This window comes from Artemia franciscana, chromosome 15 (genome assembly GCF_032884065.1).
Source record: "Artemia franciscana chromosome 15, ASM3288406v1, whole genome shotgun sequence".
In the NCBI taxonomy this organism is placed as follows: domain Eukaryota; kingdom Metazoa; phylum Arthropoda; class Branchiopoda; order Anostraca; family Artemiidae; genus Artemia; species Artemia franciscana.
This window is the reverse complement of record NC_088877.1, coordinates 43343909-43366783: the sequence shown is the minus strand read 5'-3', so window position 1 is coordinate 43366783 and position 22875 is coordinate 43343909. Positions and strand designations below refer to the sequence as shown.

Sequence of the window (22875 nt, the reverse complement as noted above, 5' to 3'; positions counted from 1 at the left end):
CTAGTTATATATATATATATATATATATATATATATATATATATATATATATATATATATATATATATATATATATATATATATATATATATATATATATGTAATCTGTGAAACAATAATTTTTCTATGTTTTAAGTCTCAAATGTGCTGTTTACCTTCGTAAGAAAAACTTTGTTTTTGAACATTTAATATAAAAAAAGAACAGATTCAAAATTCCATAAAATTTGACGATCAAATTTCGCATTTTTTTTTATTTTGTAATAAGTCATTATTTTGAAAATCACTGTCGTAATTTTATGACTTCAGTCCACTGCTTGCTTTGCTTTTGTATGGTCAAGTAAAAAAATAATAATATCAATTTTACCATTATTGCGCTAAATTTTTGAAACAATAACCCTGATTTCAAAATTTTAAAGCTGCTCCTGATTAAAGGCATTTTTTTAAGCTGGCCTCTATTATTTTTCCCACATAGACTGAGAAAAAAGGTCAAATTTTCATGCTAGGTTTTGCTGTTAACCCAAAGTCACGCTATTTTTGATTCGAGCTCTTGAAAATAAATGTAAGGCAAAAAATAGCGAGAATCTAGCCTCTATTCGTTTCCCAAATTCGTTTTAATTCCATTAGTGGGTTTTCATCACATTTTATTGCCAATCAAATCATTCTTCAAGCGTATGTCAGAAATGGAAACCAAATACACCCCTTAACCCGCTATAGTACTTACCTGATCATCCCTAGTTTACAGTTAATCTTCTCTGAAGGAAACACTATAAAATTCTGAAAATAACTTGAAAAGTTAAATTAATTGCCCCCCCCCCGGATTTGCAAATATATAGCCTATATTACATGTTGTCCATACACTTTTTCGTTTTCTGATTTTGTCCATATTGCTTCTTTGCCGTTAAATCTATTTGAGGTAAAGAAAAACATATAGCAAAATATATAGAAACAAGAGCTAAGAGCTCATATGGCACTTGTGACGAGGCGAGAAGAGCTAAGAGCCAAGAGATCATATGGTATGAACTCTAACAAAATTCTATGAATCAATAGATTGATTTAAAAAAGGAAAATAAGAGGCTTAATGCCGGTCAAGATTTAAAATAAGAGCTCTGAGTCACAAAGTCCTTCTAAATATCAAAATTCATTAAGATCCGATCACCCACTCGTAAGTTATAAATCCCTAATTTTTTCTAATTTTTCCTCTCCCTTTTGCCCCCCAGATGGTCGAATCTGGGAAAACGACTTTATCAAGTCAAATCGTGCAGCTCCCTGACACGCCTACCAATTGTCATCGCCCTAGCACGTCCAGAAGCACCAAACTCGCCAAATCACTGAACCCCTCCCCCCAACTCCCCCAAAGAGAGCGAATCCAGTACGATTCTGTCAATCACGTATCAAGGACATTTGTTTATTCTATCCACCAAGCTTCATCCCGACTCCTCCACTCCAAGTGTTTTTCCAAGATTTCCCCCTCCAACTCCCCCTAATGTCTAAAGATCTGGTCGGGATTTGAAATAAGAGCTCTGAGACATGAATTCTTTCTAAAAATCAAATTTCATTACGATCCGATCATCTATTCGTAAGATAAAAATACCCCAATTTTCATGTTTTCCAAGAATTCCGGTTTCCCCCTCCAACTCCTCCGAATGTCACAGTATCTGGTCGGAATTTGAAATGACAACTTTAAAGCACAAGATCCTTCTAAATATCAAATTTCATTAAGAGCTGGTCACCCTTTCGTAAGTTACAAATACCTCAATTTTCAAAATTACCCCCCCCCCCCCCCAATTCCACCAAAGAGAGCAGATCCGGTCCAGTTATGTCAGTCACGTATCTTAGACAGGTTTCTATTTTTGCCATCCAGTTTCATCCTGATCTCACCGCTTTAAGTATTTTCTAAGATTTCCGGTCCCCCCAACTGCTCCCCTCCCAATTACGCTTGATCCGGTTGAGATTTAAAATAAGATATCTGAGTTACGAGGTCCTTCTAAATATGAAGTGTCATGAAGATCCGATCACTCCTTCTTAAGTTAAAAATACGTCATTTTTTCTTATTTTTCAGAACTACCCCCCCCCCCAATCGAGCGGATCCGTTCCAATTATGTAAATCACGTATGCAAGACTTCTGCTTATTTTTCCAACCAAGTTTCATCACAATCCCTCCAATCTAAGCGTTTTCCATCATTTTAGGTTTCCCCACCCCAAACTTCCCCCAATGTCACCAGATCTGGTCAGGATTTAAAATAAGAGCTTTGAGACACGATATCCTTCTAAATATCAAATTTCATGGAGGTCGAATCACCCGTTCGTAAGTTAAAAATACCTTTATTTTTTTAATTTTTCAGAAATAACCCCCCCCCCCCCCCAACTACCCCAAAGAGAGCGGATCCGTTCCGTTTATGTCAATCATCTATCTAGGACTTGTGTTTATTTTTCCCACCATGTTTCATCCCGATCCCTCCACTCTAAGTGTTTTCCAAGTTTTAGGTTTGCCCCTCCCAACTCCCCGCCCCCGTCACCAGATCCGGTCGGGATTTAAAATAAGAGCTCTAAGACACGATTTCCTTCTAAACATCAAATTTCATTGAGATCCGATCACCCGTTCGTAAGTTGAAAATACCTCATTTTTTCTAATTTTTAAGAATTACTCCCCCCCCCCCTCCAACTACCCCAAAGAGAGCGAATCAGTTTTGATTATGTCAATCATGTATCTGGGACTTGCGCTTATTTTTCCCATCAAGTTTCATCCCGATCCCTCCACTCTAAGTGTTTTCTAACATTTTAGGTTTCTCCCCCCTCCAACTCCCCCCAATGTCATCAGATCCGGTCGGGATTTAAAATAAGAGCTTTGAGACACAATATCATTCCAAACATCAAATTCCATTAAGATCCAATCACCCACTCATAAGTTAAAAATACTTCATTTTTTCTATTTTTTCCGAATTAACCGGCCCCTCACTCCTCCCCCCAGATGGTCAAATCGGGAAAACGACTATTTCTAATTAAATCTGTTCCGGTCCCGGATACGCTTGCCAAATTTCATCGTCCTAGCTTACCTGGAAGTGCCTAAAGTAGCAAAACCGGGATCGACAGACAAACCGACAGAATTGGCAATTTCTATATGTCACTTGGTTAATACCAAGTGTCTTAATTGGGAAATATATTTGCACATCAGGGGGTGGTGGTAAAGTAAGTGAAGCGCTTTTAGGAATAATATAAAGAGTGGTTTATTTTAAGAAGGAGTAACTGTAAATTAGGAACACATGTTATTGCAATGTCAAATTTCGAGCGAGTAAAATTGACTAAAAAGCCGCAGCATTTTTACAAGTAAACTCTCCGTTTCTCTGTCCCCATAATTTCTGTCTACTCTGATATAACTTTTAGGTCTATTGCTGGCAACGCTGCAGTATCAGCCGCTGTGAACGTGAGCTTGGTATCGTAGGCTACTCGTATAACTAGTAAAATCAGTAATTTGGTTATTCAGTGACTATATCTGATCTGATCTTTAGAGGCAAATTCATTTGGAATTGATAATAACATTTTCGCTAGTAACAGCGCTCAAACAGCATCAATACTGTAGTACAAATTTTGGCACTTGCTGTTCAATTATATTTTGTGTTTTTTAGATATTCATTTTATGAACTATTTCTGTGATACTTCTTTTTTTACTGCACCCCTTCTTGTCGAGGTGTCAACAACTGCGGAGAAGATTTATAGAAGGGGCTTTGGAAGAAGCAAAGTGGGTGAATTATTCGGGTTCTGCTGGAATTGTCGAGGTGAGTTTGCATTTATTATCTTAGTTCAATTCGTCGTGAAAATTTATGGAGCAGCCCATTCTTGATTCTAAGACGGAAAGCTTAATGGATTGGGGGAAATGAATGGAAGCAAGGGCCAGGTTATACCCAGGAATTCATTCTGGGGGGAGGAGGCAGAAAAGAAAATCCAGCTAACTATGGGGGAATTGTTTGGAATGAAGGAGAAGAAGCTATAAGTTATAGTACTGCAAGGGGGTGACCATAAAGAGCCATCTGATTACGGGCCTTGGAGGGTTGTAACATAGGTCTATCTACTTTAGGAACATAAGTCAAAAGTGGCAAAACTAGATGGTTATATAACTTAAAGGAAATATTGCGAAAGTTTCAAAATTTTGCGGGGAGGCCGTCAACAGTCTGCTTAAAAAAACGCAAAATAGGCCTATATGAAAAGATTATTCCACAGAGAATCTGAAATGTCACTAATGATAAATATGCAAATAGCAGTCTTACAGTTGCTGCTGAATAAATTCTCTCGGTAGAAGCGTAGAGTAGGGGGTTATTGAGAAGGAAACATGTTTAGAAAACAATTCTTACTCTATTACATTCAGAATAATTTTATTTTTATTACATAATACAAAATATTTGATTGCAACTCCACTTTACTTTACCCCCAACCCCTCCTAATGTGCATGTACATAGCCCGAAGTGTATATTTCCCATGCGTTCTGCCGATGCGTCTCTCTTGTTTCGACCTGTGTACCTATAGATAGAATCAATTTTGATGAAATAAAAACATATTTTCATAATAAGTTTCCTTCCTCAATAGCCCCTACTCTATGCCTTTACCTTTCCCTCTGATTTTTCCTTGCTTTGATATTCGCTCAGCCTAGTTTGGTTTCCTATGGAGAATAAAATGAGCTAGGCTAGCTAGCCTAGCCTGTGGAAATATTTCAAAGAAGAATCGATTAAGAACTACTAAGAACTAATGCTGTCTGAAAACAAGTACAATGATTAGGATAGAACAAAAAGGCTAGTTAATGTGTTAGGAAAGTAGCCGCCCATTAAAAAATGCCAACCTTTAAAAATTTAAACGCATATAGGTGTATAAATAGGTAATAGGTAAGGAATTCGGCACTTGTGTATTATTCAGAACACGCTCAATAAGTAAAGTTAGGTTCTTTCGTGAAACGAACTACGATACAGGTATATTTTAATTAAATATTTTATATATATAGAGGTGGTTAGGTTAGGTATTTGATATAATGCACCCCACCCCTCCCCCCTAATTTGCAAACATATAGCCCAAACTTCTGATAAAGCTAATGAAATGAAGTCATGTTGTGTCCATTGACACACTGTATTGTTGTGGGCAACAGCCCCTTATCCTGGAAAAATATAATTGCCTCTTTTTCAGTCTTTGGCAAATCTAAAATCTTCATTTCAAAATCCATGTTCGGACACTATCTTCTATCACAATGCATAGCAAACTAAATTGAGTTCTCTCTTTGTGGCTATGAAACTGGATTTTCGCATCGTAGTTTGTTTCACGAAAGAACCTGACTTCACTTATTGATTGTGTTCTGAATGATACACAAGTACCAGGAATTCTTGTAACCACAGATAGCTTCAACCAAGGTAACAGTTTTATGACCGAAATGGGGCTTTTTTAGCCATCAGCTTGACCACTTGTTTCTATTGCGCCGTCTGGTTTGGGTCACTTTTTGTTCTTCCCCTTTGCCTTTCTTTCTGTCCCTTGATTGATGTTGTCCCTAGTCACAAGGGCTAATGGTGTTAATTGGATTTGTATTATAAGTGAATCCTGAAAGGCTGAAATTGAACTTGTCCCAAAAGAAATGCAGGGCTAAATGTTGAAAGAAATAGAGTATACGTTTGCTGGGATGGATTCCAGATCAGGGGCTTTTTGCTACTTGGAAATCAGGTGAGTTATGCAAAGATGCAAAAACAGAGGACAGATACCCGCTAGTTTTGCAATTTATTCCATTAGTCCATTTTAAGCAGTAGAGTGACTCCATGTTAGGTTAACAGAAAAATTTGACCCTGAAATTCTGGCGAGCCCAGTCTCTTTCCTTCTTTCTATTTTTATGCTTACATGAATATTTTTCTCTTATGTTGAATGGGGATGTCTTATGGGGGAATGTCTTGACACGGGCAGTGAACGGGGAATATGTTATTCCCTTTTTCTGTCCTCTTTATGGGGTCGCCAAGCTCAGGCAGTAATTTTGATGTATTTTTGCGTATTTTGTATGAATGTCTTAAAGTCGGGAATCTTTGCAAATGTTTTTTTTATTTGTTCTTTATTGTTTTTTATTTATTTTATTTTTTATTTTTTTATTTGTTCCATTTTTGTTTCTCTCCTGTTTTTTTTCTACATAGAGTTTTGCATGGGAAAATATATTGAAGTGTTTTTTTTTTGTGAATCTATTGATTGAATAAATTGAATGATTGAATGAATCTTTTTAGCACGGATCAAGATCCTAAATCATACCCAAAGAAGGGTCTCCAAGCTCTTATCTCTACTCTGTTCCTGCTTCTAAGGCTTAGCAGATTGCCAGTAGTTTTTTAGACTAAGACCACATGCCCAAAAGTTTTTGCGATTTATTTCGTTCTTCAATTTTAAAACAAGCGTGAATTCAGAGTTGTATGAATCCGGCTTAACATAAAGCGGGTTTTTGCTGAATTTAGCCGTTTTTTTAATGATTAAATGGAAAAAAAATTATATTGAGAATAGGGAGGAATATTAAAACCTAAAACGAACATAAACTATTATGTATATGAGGAGGGCTGTCCTTCCTCAACCCTTGTTCTTTAGGCTAAAGTCTTAAACTTCTTTGAATATACTTCTCATTCTCATTTAACGGCCCTTGTGTTTGAGCACTCTCTTAAAGGATTGTGACAAAAATTCAATCTTTGACAATGTTTAAAAATGTGGCAATTTGAATTCGAGCTTTCGTATGGAGGCTAATTTGCGGTGTGAGGCACACTGTCCGTTGGAGTCGTCCAAAAGAACCATTAGTATGTTTTTTTTTTCAAATCTAAGCTACACATTTACAACATTTTTAAAACCGTATAATTACGATCTTGCTAAGCTATGAGGCTAAAAACGCTTTCTTTGGCCCTCATTTAAGCTGTAAATTTACTTCTGAAAGTTTTCATTCTTAAAACACAATGTTTGTTCAAGTTGATGAAAAAAAAAAAAAAAATCAGCGCCCCTTAAAGGTGAAAAGGGTGCTGATATATAGCCTACTTAAAATCCCAGAAGATAATTTAAGCTCTGGATCCATTCCTGAAAGTGTCCTTCATCTAGTTCAATTACTTTCCAGGATTTTTTTTTTTTAAGTGAGTATTTTTTTTAAAGGAATGGGAAAAGCCAAATTTGAGGCTCATTACTAAATTGGATTCAAGTCCATTTCTTTCTTTCTTTTTAGTCACCGGTAAGGATTATTGTGGAGACGGTGATAAAATATAAATAAATCCCAGCTAGATATGTAAATATGTTGCAGGCAATGGAACCTTTGTGGAGATCAGCGCCTTGTTTTGTTGTACGATTTTTGTTTTTGTTGGAGATTATATTTTCTGTTATTCGCTATTGGTAAGGCAAAAAAGAAAGGCATACTACATAGCGAGTTTATAGCATAAGAAAACTAAAATTAAAAAAAAACTATTCCTGTATCAATAGTTTGTAGCATCACGTTCTTTTTTGTTTTTCACATGAATTAGAAAATAGCTGAGATTTCCCATCATTAGAATTCTTCGAAGCGAATCCTAATCAAAATTTACTTTAATTTTTTCGAATATCGGTCTTGCTTATAAATAAACATGCTGAGTTCTAGCCAAGAAACAAGATAGCTAGTCTATTGCTGTAATTTTTTTTTCCAGAACTCCACAAGTACAACACGTTTGAAAACCGATTCCAATATAATTCCACCCTTGTTCAATTCAACCCCCATTCGACACAACCCCAATTTAACTCAATTCCTTTTTATCACACCCTCTCATTCAGCTCATCCACTTCACCTCAACCTCCACGCAACTCAACCCTCATTCAACTCAAGCTCGTGCAATTCAATCCTCATTTACTCCACCCCATGCAACTAAACCCCGTCTAACCCAACTTGATTTACCTTAACCTCGTTCAGTTCATTCTCCATTCTATACAAACCCCGTTCATTTCAACCCATGCAACAAATTAGGATAGATTGAATGGGGATGGGCGGCATGGGGGGGAGTCAAACGTACGGGGTTTAATTGAATGGGGTTTGATCTAAATGGTGCTGAGTTTGATGAGAGTTGAATCGCATGAGAATTGGGCTGAATGGGGCCAAGTTAAATGGGGTTAATTTAATCGATGATTTAGTTATAAGGGGGTTGAGTTAAAGTGTTGTGTTGAACAGGTTTGAGTTTCAGGCACACCTTGAAAGTGAGATATTGCTTACCAATCAAATTAAACTAAACTTGTAGTTAAATACTGTTAGTAAGTTTCAATTAAGTTGAAAGTTGGAAAATCAGTTGTCCAATTGGAAGTTGGTTTAAGGAAAAACCAACTGGGAAGTTGAAAAATGAGCTGGAAACATGCTATTGGCTACAAAAAAATTAGTCAAACAGAAATTTGCTTCCAAGAATTTTCAGCTTCCAACTAAGTTGAAAGCTGGGAAATCTGTCATCCAGTTGAAAATCGGTCCAAGAAAATCCCAAGTTGGAAGCTGAAAAATTCTTGCTTAAAACCAGCTACAGTAACAAAATTAAGTCAAGCTTGTGGTTGAATACTGTCAAACAATTAATTTGGAAGTTGAAAAATCAACTGTCTTCATCCATTTTCCGTTTGTATGTTTTTCTATGAACAATTACTGGGAAATATTTGCTGAGAGCTACGCATATAAAAAAAGACTCAAAATTTGAAGTCGCATTTCCCCCTTCAACCCCACTGAAACTGACGACTGTCCCCTTCCATCTAGCCAAAGAGCCCATGGAAGCCACAAAAGAGGAAAAACGGTAGCAAATTTTCCCAAATATTCTGAAAAAAATCTTATTCTGAAAAGTGTAATCGGACAGAATTTTTCTGCACTAACTGCACAAGCGATAATGGGTAACGTTTCAGTATTTTCCTGAAAAAAAATTGTCATAAAAAAAGTGTCAATTGAAAACAGCTTTAATAGTCGTCTCAATCACATGAAATTTTTTTTTTACAGTATATATTCAGTTTGGTTTAGCTGCGTAGATTTTATGATTCTCAAGAACGGAACGTCTAGAGATGAACTGTAATGGGACCCGGACGCTTACAGCTATTTTCTTCTAATATCCTGTTTTCCGTCCTTTTTACAATACTTTTTATCAGTTGGAAATCCCTTAGAAATGATAAAAAGATTTTCCATTGCCGCTTGTGCAATGTATTGGCAATAAATTCTGTCAACTCCCACAATTGAGAACATCTGAGTTCCACTGGAGAACATCTGAAAAATTTCTAAGAAAATTTCTCCAGTGGAAAATGGATAAAATGTGTGATCGATCAGGATCTATGTCTTGCTCAGATCAATTTTGGTTTGACGGTTTTAGAATCTTTGGGGATGTTGTGTGGAATTTTTTTCTCAATAATATTTGGGAAGAAAAAATGAATTTTACGCTCTTAAATGTCTTAATAATGTGTATTAGTTCCCTGATTTCAATCAAAAGGTTCTCGTATATGTCACTTTGTTGAAATCTTCCATCAGCGAGAAAAAAAAGGATGTTAGAATTAATTCAGGGTTATGGTGAGGGGGTGGATTTTCCTAAAACAAGCGCGATTGCTCAAAAGTTATGGCAAAACCACGGACAAAATTATATAAGAAATGGAGTTTCCTAGACCCCCCCCTGGTTTTGGATGTGAGAACAGATGATTATGGTAATTTTTTATTTCGTACGAAGGCCCCGAGAAAAAAATCGTAAAAAAAGTTTTTTATGAATTCAAAACAAAATTAAAATAAATTCAGCACTGATAACGGATTTTGTAAAATTGATTCTTATCTACCCAAGAATTAGTGCAACAATAAACAAATAGCTAACTCTGTTACCATGCACTGAAGCGATACGGATTATTTAATTTAAAAATATGTGACGTTTTCAGTTGCTTAAGAAGTAAAATTGGCAAGGCTCTTTGTAAAAAGAGGAGAAAGATGTGTTCAGCATTTACATCTCTGAATCAATGCTCCACAACAATAGACGGCAGAAGGAAAATTCATTTGGCTCCAGGGCACCAGCAGAAATTTTTTCGGGGAGAGTTGGGGGATGCATGGGTCTGAAACAATGCTATTGTCGCAAAATAGTTGTATTTTCTAAATTATGTAAATTTTCAACTTCGAGAAATTTTGGACTTCTATCAGTGAACTAGTGCCCATGCTTGCATCCAACCCTGTGACGGTTCTTGCTTCTCTTGCGCCCGGGGGAAAATCTTGATTGCCCCTGCCCCCCTTGCCTTCCAAAAATATCCAAGCCAAACTTAAACTAAATCTTCATTTATTAACAAAACTTGAATACAAAAAATCACAAAAAAACACTAAAATTAATTAAATTTGGTCTACTTATTTTATTTTCAAGCAATGGTGATAAACGCTTGGGAAAAATGAGAGTTTCGGATTGAATTTGCTTATATTTACTGCCAACTGCGCCCTTCAATTTATTTTAATAAAAATAAAATTTTAAATTACAAAATGGTTATAACTGTTAGGCTATTTACTTGAAAATTTGTGCCCCCTAAATTTTCTGCGCCCGTCCCCCTCTGATTCCCCCACAAACCACCTCTGATTAAAACCTAATATGAGCCTGAAGAGGCTCAAATTTGAAGGAAAAACTAAGGACTTTCTGTGCGAAGAGTCTGTGAGTCACACCTACCCTCGGGTCTACAACAATCCCGGGTTGTAACCGGGACTAAGATACGGAGAGTCAATAAGGATTCCTGATTCAAGCACCTTATTTCAAATCCTGAATTGTATATATTAACGGTACCGTACGCCAAAGCCAACGCCAGCAATGATACAATACATCGTGTGACAGTCCTCACATCTCAAATCTGATCTTTTGAGATAGCAACTGAGTCAACAACATTTTTAGCTTCTCAGAACTTTTCCATTAATCTTATGAAGTTTATGTTTTTTTGACGACTTGAGGGATTATTTTGGGACACTGATAATTTCTTGGTGTGTTTCTGAAAATTTCAGAATGATGCGTTATCTGGTAATGCGTAATCATATATGTTGTCAATGAAACGAAACAGTATATCCAGTGACAGCCCTCACATCTGGTCTTCTAAGACACTGATACCGTGGCAGCCTACGCTCCCATGCACTATTGGAGTTGCCAACACCTTTTTTGGTATCATTCCAAGAAAAGGCATCCTGGTTTCCGAGAATTTTGTGGTATGTTTCCAAGAATTTCAAGAATGACGCGCTATTTAGTATTGCATAATCATTCACGGTGTCATTGAAATAATGCAATACATCCTGTGACAGCCCTCATATCTGGTCTTTCGCGTAATCATTCATGTTGTCAGTGAAACAATGCAACGCATCCTGTGACTGCCCTCACACCTGGTATTTTGGGATAACAACATTTTTGCTTCTAATCAGTTTTCCATTTATTATATGAAATTTACGGTTTAGGGGACTTAGATTTATTTTTGGAAACCGAGATATTTTTGACTTGTTTCTGAGAATTTCAGTAATAATAATACGTGGTCTGGTATTGCGTAATCATTCTGGTTCCTGAAAATTTCATGAAAAGTTTTCCTAGAATTTCAAGAATGATGCGTTACCTGGTATTGTGTAATCATTCATGTTGTCAGTGAAACAATACAATACATCCTTTGACAGCCCTCACATCTGCTTTTTGAGATAACACCCGATTTAACAATTTCTTGGTATGTTTCTGAGAATTTCAAAAATTATGCTTCTTCCGGTATTGCTTAATTATTCATGTTGTCAGTGAGACAATGCAATACATCCTGTGACAGCTCTCACATCTCATCTTTTGAGACACAGATACTGTGACAATTTATCTCCGATGTACTATTGGAGTTGCTAACACCAACTCCATTCCAGTTGCATTCCAAGAATGTTGCCGAGAATTTCTTGGTATGTTTCCGAGAATTTCAAGAATGATGCGTTATGTGGTAATGCGCAATCAATCATGCTGCCAGTGAAACAATATAATACATCCTATGACATCCCTCACATCTCACATCTTGTCTTTTGAGATAACAACCGAGTCAGCTACGTTTTTAGCTTCTATGCAGTTTTTCATTGATTCTATGAAATTTATTGTTTTTCGAGGACTTGTTTTGGGTCACTGAGAATTTCTTGGTATGTTTCTGAGAATTTCAATAATGATCAGTTATCTGGTATTGCGTAATCATTCATGTTGTCTGTGAAATAAGCCCTCAAATCTGGTCTTTGAGGTAACAACTAAGTCAACAAGATTTTGAGCTTCTAAGCAGCTTCCATTGATTTTATAAAATTTATTTTTTCTGGGACTTAAAATTATTTTTTGGACTTAAAATTTTTTAGCGATTTATTTTATATTAATTATCCCTGGGCACCCATACTTTTTTGGCATGTTTCAGAGAATTTCAAGAATGATACATTATCTGTTCTTGCGTAATCATTCATGTTGTCAGTGAAACAATAGAATACATCCTGTGACAGCCCTCACTTCTGGTCTTTTAAGGTAGCAATTGAGTCAACATCATTTAGCTTCTAAGCAGTTTTCCTTTGACTTTATAAAATGTACGTTTTTTGGACTATTTTGGGGATCGAGAATTCCAAGAATGATACGTTACCTGGTATTGCGTAATTAGTCGTGTTGTCAGTGAAACAATACAATACGTCCGGTGATACCCCTCAAGTCTAATCATTTCAGATAACAACTGGACATAAAATTAACTTAGACTTATAATTTTCTACTCTGACTTCGGAATTATTTTGCGACACCGATAATTTCAAGAATAATACTTTATCTGGTATTGCGTAATCATTCATGTTGTCAGTGACATTCTGTTAACTGATTTCAAAGTTAGGCTCATTTGGGACTAATAAGTGTGCGAGCAGGCTTATAAAATAATGCCCCAAAAAATCTAAGTCCAAATAAAAAAATCATAGATTTCATAAAATCAACGGAAAACTGCTTGGCCAAAAAAGGTGTTAGCAAATCCAATAGTACATGGGAGTATGGGTTGCCACAGTATCAGTGTCCGCAATACCAGATAACGCATCATTCTTGAAATTCTCGGAAACATACCAAGAAATTATCGGTGTCCCAAAATATATCTAAGTCTTCCCCCCAAAAAAAATCATAAAATAAATGCAAAACTGTTTAGAAGCAGAAAATGTTGTTGACTCAGGTGTCAACCCAAAAGACCAGATGTGAGATGTGAGGGCTGTCACAGGATGTATTGTATTGGTTTACTGGTAAGATAAATGATTATGCATTACCAGATTACATATTAGTCCTAAAATTCTCGGAAACATGCCAAGAAATTCTCTGAAACCAGGATTTATATTCTTGGAATGATACCAAAAAGGGTAGTAGCAACTCCAATAGTACATCGCAGTATAGATTGCCACAGTAGCTGTGTCTCAAAAGATCAGATATGTGGCTGTCACACGATGTATTGCATTGTTTCAATGACAATATTAACGATTAAGCAATTGGAGATAACTCATCATTCTTTAAATTCTCGGAAACGTGCCAAGAAATTATCGGCGTCCCGAAATAATTCCAATCCCGAAATAAGTACAAATAGAAAAAAGTTCTAATTCCCAAAAAATCCTTAAATCTCATAAAATAAATGGAAAACTGCTAAGAAGCTAAAAATGCTGTTGACTTAGTTGTTATCTCAAGAGACCGGATGTGAAGACTGTCACAAAATGTATTTTATTGTTTCACTGACAACATGAATAATTAGCCAGGACCAGATAACGCATCATTCTTAAGATTCTAGGAAATATTCCAGAAAATTCTCGATTACGTAATACCAGATATTGCATCATTCTTGAAATTCTCAGAAGCATGCATGAAATTCTCGAGAACCAGAATGATTAGGCAATGCCAGATAACGCAAGAAATTCTCAGTGTCCCAAAAATAATTCCAAATTTAAATTTCATAAAATCAATGGAAAACTGGTTAGAAGCTTAAAATGTAGTTGACTCACTTGTTATCTCAAAAGACCAGATGTGAGATGTGAGGGTTGTCACAGGATGTATTACACAGTACCAGATAACTCGTAATTCTTGAAACTCCAAGAAAAATAAAAAAAGTCCGAAAAATAGTTCCAAAAAGCCCATCAATTTCATTAAATCAATTGAAAACTTCTTAGAAAATGAAAATTTTGTTGACTCAGTTGGTATCTCAAAACACCAGATGTGAGATGTGAGGTCTGCCACGCGATATATTGTATTGTTTCACTGACAATATGAATGATTATGCATTCCCGATAACCCATAATTTTTGAAATTTTTGGAACATGCCAGGAAATTCTCGGAAACTAGGAAGCGTGTTCTTGGAATGATACCGAAAAGGGTGTTAGTAACTCCAATAGTACATGGGAGAATGGATTGCTATAGTATTTATGTCTTGAAAGACCAGATGTGAGAGCTGTCACAAGATGTATTTTATTATTTCATTGACAATATGAATAATTATGCTATACCAGTTAAATCATCATTCCTAGAATCCTCGGAAACATACCACGAAATTCCCGATGTCCCAAAATAATCTCAAGTCCCAGGAAAATTCGAAGTCCTAAAAACGCCACTACAAACATTATTTTGCTAATAGAAACAATCACAACCGACATCATATTTAATGTGATTTTAAGACACGGAAAGAAAGCTAGAAAAAAAATTCCCTCAAAAATGCCCCCCCCCCCAAAAAAAAGAAAAAATCAATTTCTAAAAAACACTTGGGGGCTGGAAAAAAAAATTAGGGGAAGACATAGGGGACCTGGAGGTAAGCTCGGACAGGACCATTAATTTACTAAAATGATATTTGGCCAGTTGTAGTCATTGCAATTTTATGGAAATCGAAACACATTCCATTAACCTTCAAAGGAATATGTCTGTCCAGCAAGCATCTCAAATTACCGCCAAAAAAGGTGCCCGGAAACAGGTAACTGATAACATTTACCGAAAATCCAGTTGTGAAGTTTATTGCGCAAATATTTTTTACGATAATGTGACGCTTAACATCCGTTGGCCAGCGTCCTAGAAACAACACATTGATTGCCTAGAATGTATATCTAGGAACATAATCTCATCACTGACATGTTAGCTCAGTCGCGTAACGTGTCATGCTCTTACCATAGAAAATCATGGGGCTGGCACTCGAATTTTGCATCAGACATAAATTTCATAAAATTGATGGAAAACTGTTTATAAGCTAAAAAAAATGTGTCATTGGAAAAGAAAACATGTCACTATCTGTAATTGTAGTTAACATTAACGCCATCTATCACTTCGGTTATTTAGATGGCTCCGTTGGGGGAATCCCCATTCTGTTTGGTTTTTAAGAAAAAGTGCCGGTACCAGGGATCGAAGGGGGTGGGCTGTCGTTAAAGTCATTGAAGGGATGCTTCTTATTTGATTTAGATCAAATTGGTTACTATCTTTTTTTAAAAATACAACTTTGCACTTGTAATCAGCGGTAACTTTGGCTTTTGCCTTGTTATAATGAAGTTCCACTTCCAGCTTTTTGGTTTGGTTTTTCTCTTATTTTTTATTTTTTGGAAGTTTTCCTCGTAGTTTTAAATAAATTTGTTAAAAAATAATAAGCATTCTAGCTGTTAATAGCTTCTAGTTTGCTGTGGACAAACAACTTTTATGGCATCCGATCGAAAAGCCGGCACTTTCGCAATTAGATTATTTGATCTATATTCTAGTGTGATTCCGCATTTCTGTGGGTGCGCGTATTGAACTGCAAGCCAAATATTCAGGCTGGAAATGTGATATCTCTGCACAATAGCCTTGGAACGATGAGGATGGCAACAAACGAAAGATGGAAGAAACCATTAGATCTTGAAGGATAGATGGACATGGTATTTTTGGCCTTCTTTCCTCCTTTAGAAACAATACTTGATATTTATCGTTTAGATATATTTAGATATGCCAAATTTAGAATGTTTAATTCTTCAGCCCCGTGTCTTATTTAAGCTAGAGCCACACCGTAGTCGCTTCGACCTTATTAGACTCCTGACGAATGGTGGGCGGCGTAAAGAGCGTCGTAGCTTTACTTCTCGGGGCGTGCTGATCTTAGGCTATGAACGGGGCCTTGTTAACAGTGATATCGGTGGTCTTTAAGCAGCTGTTTCGACTGTCCCTTCACCTGGTCCGAGGTTAGCCCCTTGGGTGCGACAAAAAACTAGATGCTGGCTGAAGCCGTATATAGTTTGAGCAGGATCTGCTAGTGGCATCTGAAGGAGGTGCCTGAGCATATGAGGATTTGCTGGGCAGTCGTCACACTATAGTCAGACTTACCGATACAAATACAAGATTTATAGCTAATATATATGCTTCCTTCATTTTACCTTCTTACTTATTCTACAGAATCAGAAAATTTAATTCACTAAATTTTAGTGATATATTATATCAGTTAAATTATAATTAAATTAACTGTAAATTTAAATTAACACAAATTTAAATTAAAAAAACTGCTGTCCCGAACTCGTATCTTTTCTAATTTGGAAAGATTGTCACTTAAATCGTCACTCTGAATCAGCCATTATTATAAAGTGTACGCATGAAAGTTGAACAATGTTTAACTCAACAAATTTCGGACAGGATACTGTAGCTATGAATAGTCATGATTTTGTACAAAAATGTGATTTTAACGACTGGTCTGTGTATTAGTTGCAAACAAAATGAAAGAAAATATGTTTTTATAGACTGCCAAAAAATGCCAATGCCAATGGGAGCTCATGCAGCGCAGAAGGTGCATGCCAATATGCTGAAGACTGCAGTTGAAAAGGAAGACCTCAAAAAGGGTCCAAAGGATCCTGGGATGTTGTTTCAATCCAAAGGTAAACAATAATAAATTTTGTCATCACAGCAATAGTAAATAATCAAAAATAAAACCTTTTGAACATTAATCAAAACAAGGATGTATCTATATTTAATCCTTACGAGGGGGGATACAGAAAAATACATTTATAGGCAACAATTTTTAGAATTTTCTGAGTGGGACTATCCCCCTGTTGCCTAATGTATTCTTAATCTAAATTTTCGGGCCCAAATCTTTGGCATTCTGCTCAGCGTGAAAAGGTAAACTACTATTTATAATATCCTTTCGCTAATAGCAAAATTTCTCGGACATCGCAAACTTTTCTTATCCAATAGATTTCTTGAGATTCGGCCATTAATGGGAGTTAAAACGTAACCTTATTAGATTACGTCCATAAGATTTGAGCCATTATGATATTAAATGAAAAAAACAAGTTTTTTTAACTGAAAGTAAGGAGCGACATTAAAACTTAAAACGAACATAAATTACTCCGTATATGAAATGGGTTGTCCCCTCCTCAACGCCTCGCTCTTTACGCTGAAGTTTTTAATTGTTTTAAAAAGTAGAACTGTGGCAAAGAGTCAAACTTTAGCGTAAAGAGCGAAGGATTGCGGAGGGGATGCATATTTGATGCATATTTTAATGCATATTTGATTTTGGCTCTCCGCGCATAAATTATATAAATGAAATTTGCATAGTAATTCTTTTTAGGATAAATGGCTTTCTCTTAGTTTTGATCAGACGATTTTGAGAAATAAGGGGCGGGGAAGGAGGCCTAGTTGTCCTCGAATTTTTCGGTTACTTAAAAAGGCAACTAGAACTTTTAATTTTTAACGAACGTTTTCATTGGTAAAAATATACGTAACTTAAGGATTAACTTACGTAACAAACTTTTATATTCTTATATTTTTATTATGTATATGAGGGGGTTTGTCCCCTCGTTAATACCTCGCTCTTTACGCTAAATCTTAAGTTTTGTCCCAATTCTTTAAGAATGACCCCTGAATCAGAAAGGCCGTAGAATAAATAGTTGAAATTACTAAAAATACTTTAGCATAAAGAGCGAGGTATATCTCCTCCTAAATACCTCGCTCTTTATGCTAAAGTATTTTTACCCCTCATATGCGTAATAATCTCTGTTCGTTTTAAGTTTTAATGCTACTCCTTACTTTCAAATGAAAAAAGTTTTTCATGTTCATTTTTTTTATAGTAATGTTAGAAAATCCCGCGCCCTTTTCATTGAATTTCTCTTCCCCCATGACACATTCCTCCAAGGAAAGATCCTCCCACATAGCCCTCTCCCCTCAACCCCACCCCCAAACCAAAAAAATCCTCCTGAAAACGTCTGTACACTTCCCAATAACCATTACTGTATGTAAACACTGATCAAAGTTTGTAACTTGCAGCCCCTCCCCCAGGAACTGTGGGGGAGTAAGTCATCCCCAAAGACAAAGTTATTATGGTTTTCGACTATGCGGAACAAAATGACTATCTCAAATGAGCGTGGGAGGGGGCCTAGGTGCCTCCAATTTTTTTGTTCACTGAAAAAGGCCACTAGAACTTTTCATTTCCGTTAGAATGAGCCCTATTGCAAAATTCTATGGAATTCACTTGGTCGATACGATGACCCCTGGGTAAAAAAAAACAACAACAAATAAATACGCACCCGTGATCTGTCTTATGGCAAAAAATACGAAATTCCACATTTTTGTAGATAGGAGCTTGAAATTTTTGCTAAAGGGTACTCAGATACGCTGAATGCGATGGTATAATTTTCGTTAAGATTCTATGACTTTTAGGGGGTGTTTCCCCCTATTTTCCAAAACAAGGCAAATTTTCTCAGGCTCGTAGCTTTTGATGACAAAGACTAAATTTGATAAAACTTATATATTTAAAATCAGCATGGAAATCCGATTCTTTTGATGTATCTTTTAGCATCAAAATTTCGTTATTTAGAGTTGCGTTTACTATTGAGCCGGGTCGCTCCTTACTACAGTTCGTTACCACGAACCGTTTGATTGGCAGATGCATAGTTTTGTCTTACAGCGGTTGAGATATCCTAGTCTGTAGTAGTTACTTTTTTAAACACTCTTTTTATGGTTTTGATATGTCACATTTAACGACTTAGTACATTTTTTAAGGCGCTTGTATTGGAAAAACTCCAAGAAGTGTCATTTTGGCGAAAAACTGGGAATAAATTTTCCCAAAAATTGGGAAAGTTTCGGAAACCCTAAAAAGGGTCAAAATGATACCAAAAACTTTACTTTGGCAACCAAGGCTAGAGAAGGACATTCGTATCAAAATTTTAGGGTTTGCCATTCACTAAGTAGTACTAAAAACTCGTAGTAGTGCTAAAAGTGACGGGCGTGTCCAGGGGGTGGTCTTAGGGGCACGTGACCCCTGAGAAGGTAAAAAATTTCATTAATTACAGGGTTGGAGGGGCGAAAAATATTGATGGGGTGACTATTTTTATCGGTCCCCACCCAAACATTAATTTTTTTATCCGTCCCGCTGTTTATTAGGATTTTCTTTGAGTTTTTCTTGATAATTTTTGTCACTCCTATACCTATTTTCTATTATTCTATCTATTATTATTTTCTATCTATCTATCTATTACTATCTATCTATCTATCTATTATTTTCCTATTATTTTCCTATTATTTTTTATTACTCTTTACTATCTATCTATTATTTTCTATCATTTTCTATTACTAAGTAATTTGATGTGCTTTTTTCGATAGCTTAAATTTTTTTTGCGTCTATCTAAAACTCTATTTTCTACGATTTTAAAGTAATCTTCAGCGTTACGATAGCGCAGGGAATATGCAAAACATTTTCGGGGTAGTTTTCCACGGGGAATGGGGTGATTTTTCAAAGAAAGAATTTTCCATGGGGAGGAAATTTTCAGGAGAAATTTTATATAGGGGGTAAAGGAGGGAAGAGGATTTCCTGGCATGATTTGAAAAACGTTCAGAAATTAAATTTAAAAAAAACAAGTTTTTGCAACTGAAAGCAAGAAGCAATACTAATACTTGAAACGTGCAGAAAATATGGCAGAGGCTGCATCTTCCCCAACCTTCGCTCTTTAACCCAAAGTTTGACTTTTTGTCCTAATTCTTTAGGAAAGTCTACTCAAACACTAAGGTAGTCGATTTTGAATGACAGGTATTTTTGGGAAGCATACCTTAGCTTAAACAGCGAAGTTTGTGCAAAGGGGCAGCCCCTCATATACGGAATAATTTCTGTTCTTTTTTAAGTTTTAAAATTGCTCTTTATTTTCAGTTGAAAGAAACTTTTTTTTTTAATCATATTCAAATGTCGATTCTTTTAAATTTAAAAAATTGTTTAAAAACTATTTTTGTTTAGTTTTCGGTTATAATGGGACAAGGTTCGCACTTTACTAGGTTGCAGTTACCGTTACAGCCTTAATAGGACCTCGGTAAAATAAACATAGTATTTATTTTTAAATTAGAATGTACTTACTCGCAGGACCGTCGAGAGGGGTCTTTAGGGCCCAATCTTAAGGTGGTCCAGTGCAAGATTCTTTTAATGTAGAAATATAGTATGGAATCTTTTAAAATTTAAACTATTATCTGATTATTCTTTTTCAAAAAGTTCTTTTGAATTCTTTATTTCCACGCAGTAAAACACCAGAAAACAAAAGGAATCTGCCGTCAAAATGTTAGAGAAAATTGACGCAATTGTATACTACCCGAAAATCAATTACAGAAGCCGACCAGTGACGCGCAGTTTTTAATTTGCAAATGCCCGGAGCCGCTGCTGTTACTTGTCTTAATATATTTAACCATATTGCTAAAATGAAACAGGGAAGAAAAGGTGGCCACAAAGAAATTTGTCCCCAAGGCTCAGTCTAGACTTGAAAAACCTCTGTCTTTTAAGGATTCTTTTTCTTTTACAGTTTTCGTTTTCTTTCAGATGAGAGTGCTCCAGCATACAGCGCCAAATATATGACCAGCATCTGGGGAATGTATAACAGATATTCGGTCTATAACTTTAAGAAACATGCAAGTGATGCAACAACAGTTTTTGGAGCATCACGGTACATTTTTTTTTTACTTTTCTTTCTTCACTTTTTTTTCTTTTTAACCAAAAACTCTCCCATCAAAACTAGCAAAACTAGATGGTAAAATGGTCTCCCAACATGTCAATAGTTGCTTTGCCTGGTAAAACATCTTGTATCCCAAACAACCCACACTGCTTCTCTTCAACGAATTTAAAATCAAAGATTTAGAGTGACTACATCTGAAAAGTATGTTTAGCCTTGGGCACGTTAAATTGGCGTTGGCATCTGTCGTTTACAACTATATGTATTACCCTCAAGATCATATTAAGTATTTTTGTTCGGGGAGAGGGGTTACAAAAAAAAACATCAAAAATTTGTTTGTGTATATGTTTGTTACGTTTTGACGGGCTGGACAATTATTCTGGGAGGGGGGGGGTGTTCAAGACACCTAGTCCTCGATGGCTTTGACCACCCTTCATCAGAGGAGCTATCGAAGTTAATGCATGGTAGATCTAAGCAGATGAGGCTTTCTCGCCATAGTATTACTCGTCAGGACTACTTACGGCAAGAAACTCACAGCCAGAAGGATCTAAAAAAGTTGATATTCTAAGAGACTTTACAGTTACCTTTGTTGCGTTCTTGTCTGTTCATCAGACATACAGAAGAGTCGTACTGCAAAAATTATATGAAATTAGACGAAACAACTTGGTGTGATTGACTAGTAAAGTATTTCTGGAACTTCTCTTGTTGACCCGCTCCTCTTATACAGAGTATGTACGGTTCTCCGTCAGAGAAACCATTGAAGATCATGCACGGCAGATATGCTCAGATGGTGAAGCTCTTCTGACCTACCTAAAGCCGTCAATTCCGCTTGTGGAACACTTAAATTGAAGCGTGATTGACGCATTGTCACCATGAATGTGGAATGACCTCTGAGCAGAAGTTATACTAAGGGAAATTTCCTTGTTGCTTTAAGAGAAATCGTATAGTAAACACAAAAAGAAGTAATAATAATAATTGCCAATACTAGCTGTATGGTGGAAGGTGACGATGCCGTGAAACCTGATAAAAGGAGTAAAAAAAAAGGATAATAATATTCTAAGATTGCGAGTAATAATGATAATTTCTTCTTCATTTTTGTACTATAAAACAGTTTATCTTTTTTTTAACTTTACTAAATTTTTCATCTGATATCTAGGTGTTATTATTTTTCATCAAACAGGGATTAGAATCTTGGGAAAAGGGCTTTAGTGTGGACTTTGGTGCTTTCGAAATAATTTCATGTTTTTAAAAAATTATGGTTTTCTGAATTCAGGTAAAGCCTTTTGCTCCTGCTAAAATAAAATCAAAATAAGCAAACATTTTGTTCTAGGGTGAAGGTCAAGTTCTATTTTAATCTTCAACGCTATTCTATTCAACTTTGAACAAAGAATACTTAAAGACCTTCAATCCTTCCAGTGGCATAATAATAGCATCAAGATAAGATAATAAAATAACAAACAGCACAATATAATAATGACATTTCCACTTTATTTCTTTCAGTTTATTTGTTTTTGGTTTGTACATGTGATCAACCATCAAGTAATATTGACTAAGTTCACATTACACCTTGTAGGCTTCTAAGGATATTTCTGCAAAATATGGATTAACGCCAAAGCAAAAATTTGTGACCATCGAAAAATAAGAAACTAAAATCGAAAACTAAAAATACTTACAGACCAGTTAAAAAAACACATTATTAATATATTTTAATAGTAAATTGTATATAATATATGGAATGATTGTATTGAATTAAAATGGAATAATTGTGGGCATCAAGTCATGGCTAATTGTAGAAAAAGCCAAGACAGATAGTCCAATTGAGTGACAAGCAAACCTGGCATTAATCCCCCTACCCCTTATTAAGATTGTATAAAAAGGAAGTTTGTTCATTTATTAATAGATATGTTTATCCATTATCCGTCCATGCGTCATTGCTAGGGTAGTACAATCCAAGATAGATAGTCATAGAGCTAAGATAGTGATAGAACCTATAGTTTTCCAAGTGTTTGGTTAATTTG

At 35.8% G+C, this 22875-nt stretch overlaps 1 protein-coding gene across 1 annotated transcript in view; it reads left to right on the top strand.

Annotated features, from left to right (window-relative positions):
- The first annotated feature begins 3465 nt into the window (after positions 1-3465).
- The window catches only part of LOC136036512 (uncharacterized), a 31310-nt gene continuing 11900 nt past the window's right edge, over positions 3466-22875 (top strand). Inside the window, exons 1-3 of the mRNA XM_065718805.1 lie at positions 3466-3773; positions 16676-16810; positions 20728-20851. Coding sequence (XP_065574877.1) covers positions 3635-3773; positions 16676-16810; positions 20728-20851 — 398 coding nt within the window. The 5' untranslated portion in view covers positions 3466-3634. The remainder of the gene's footprint in view (positions 3774-16675; positions 16811-20727; positions 20852-22875) is intronic.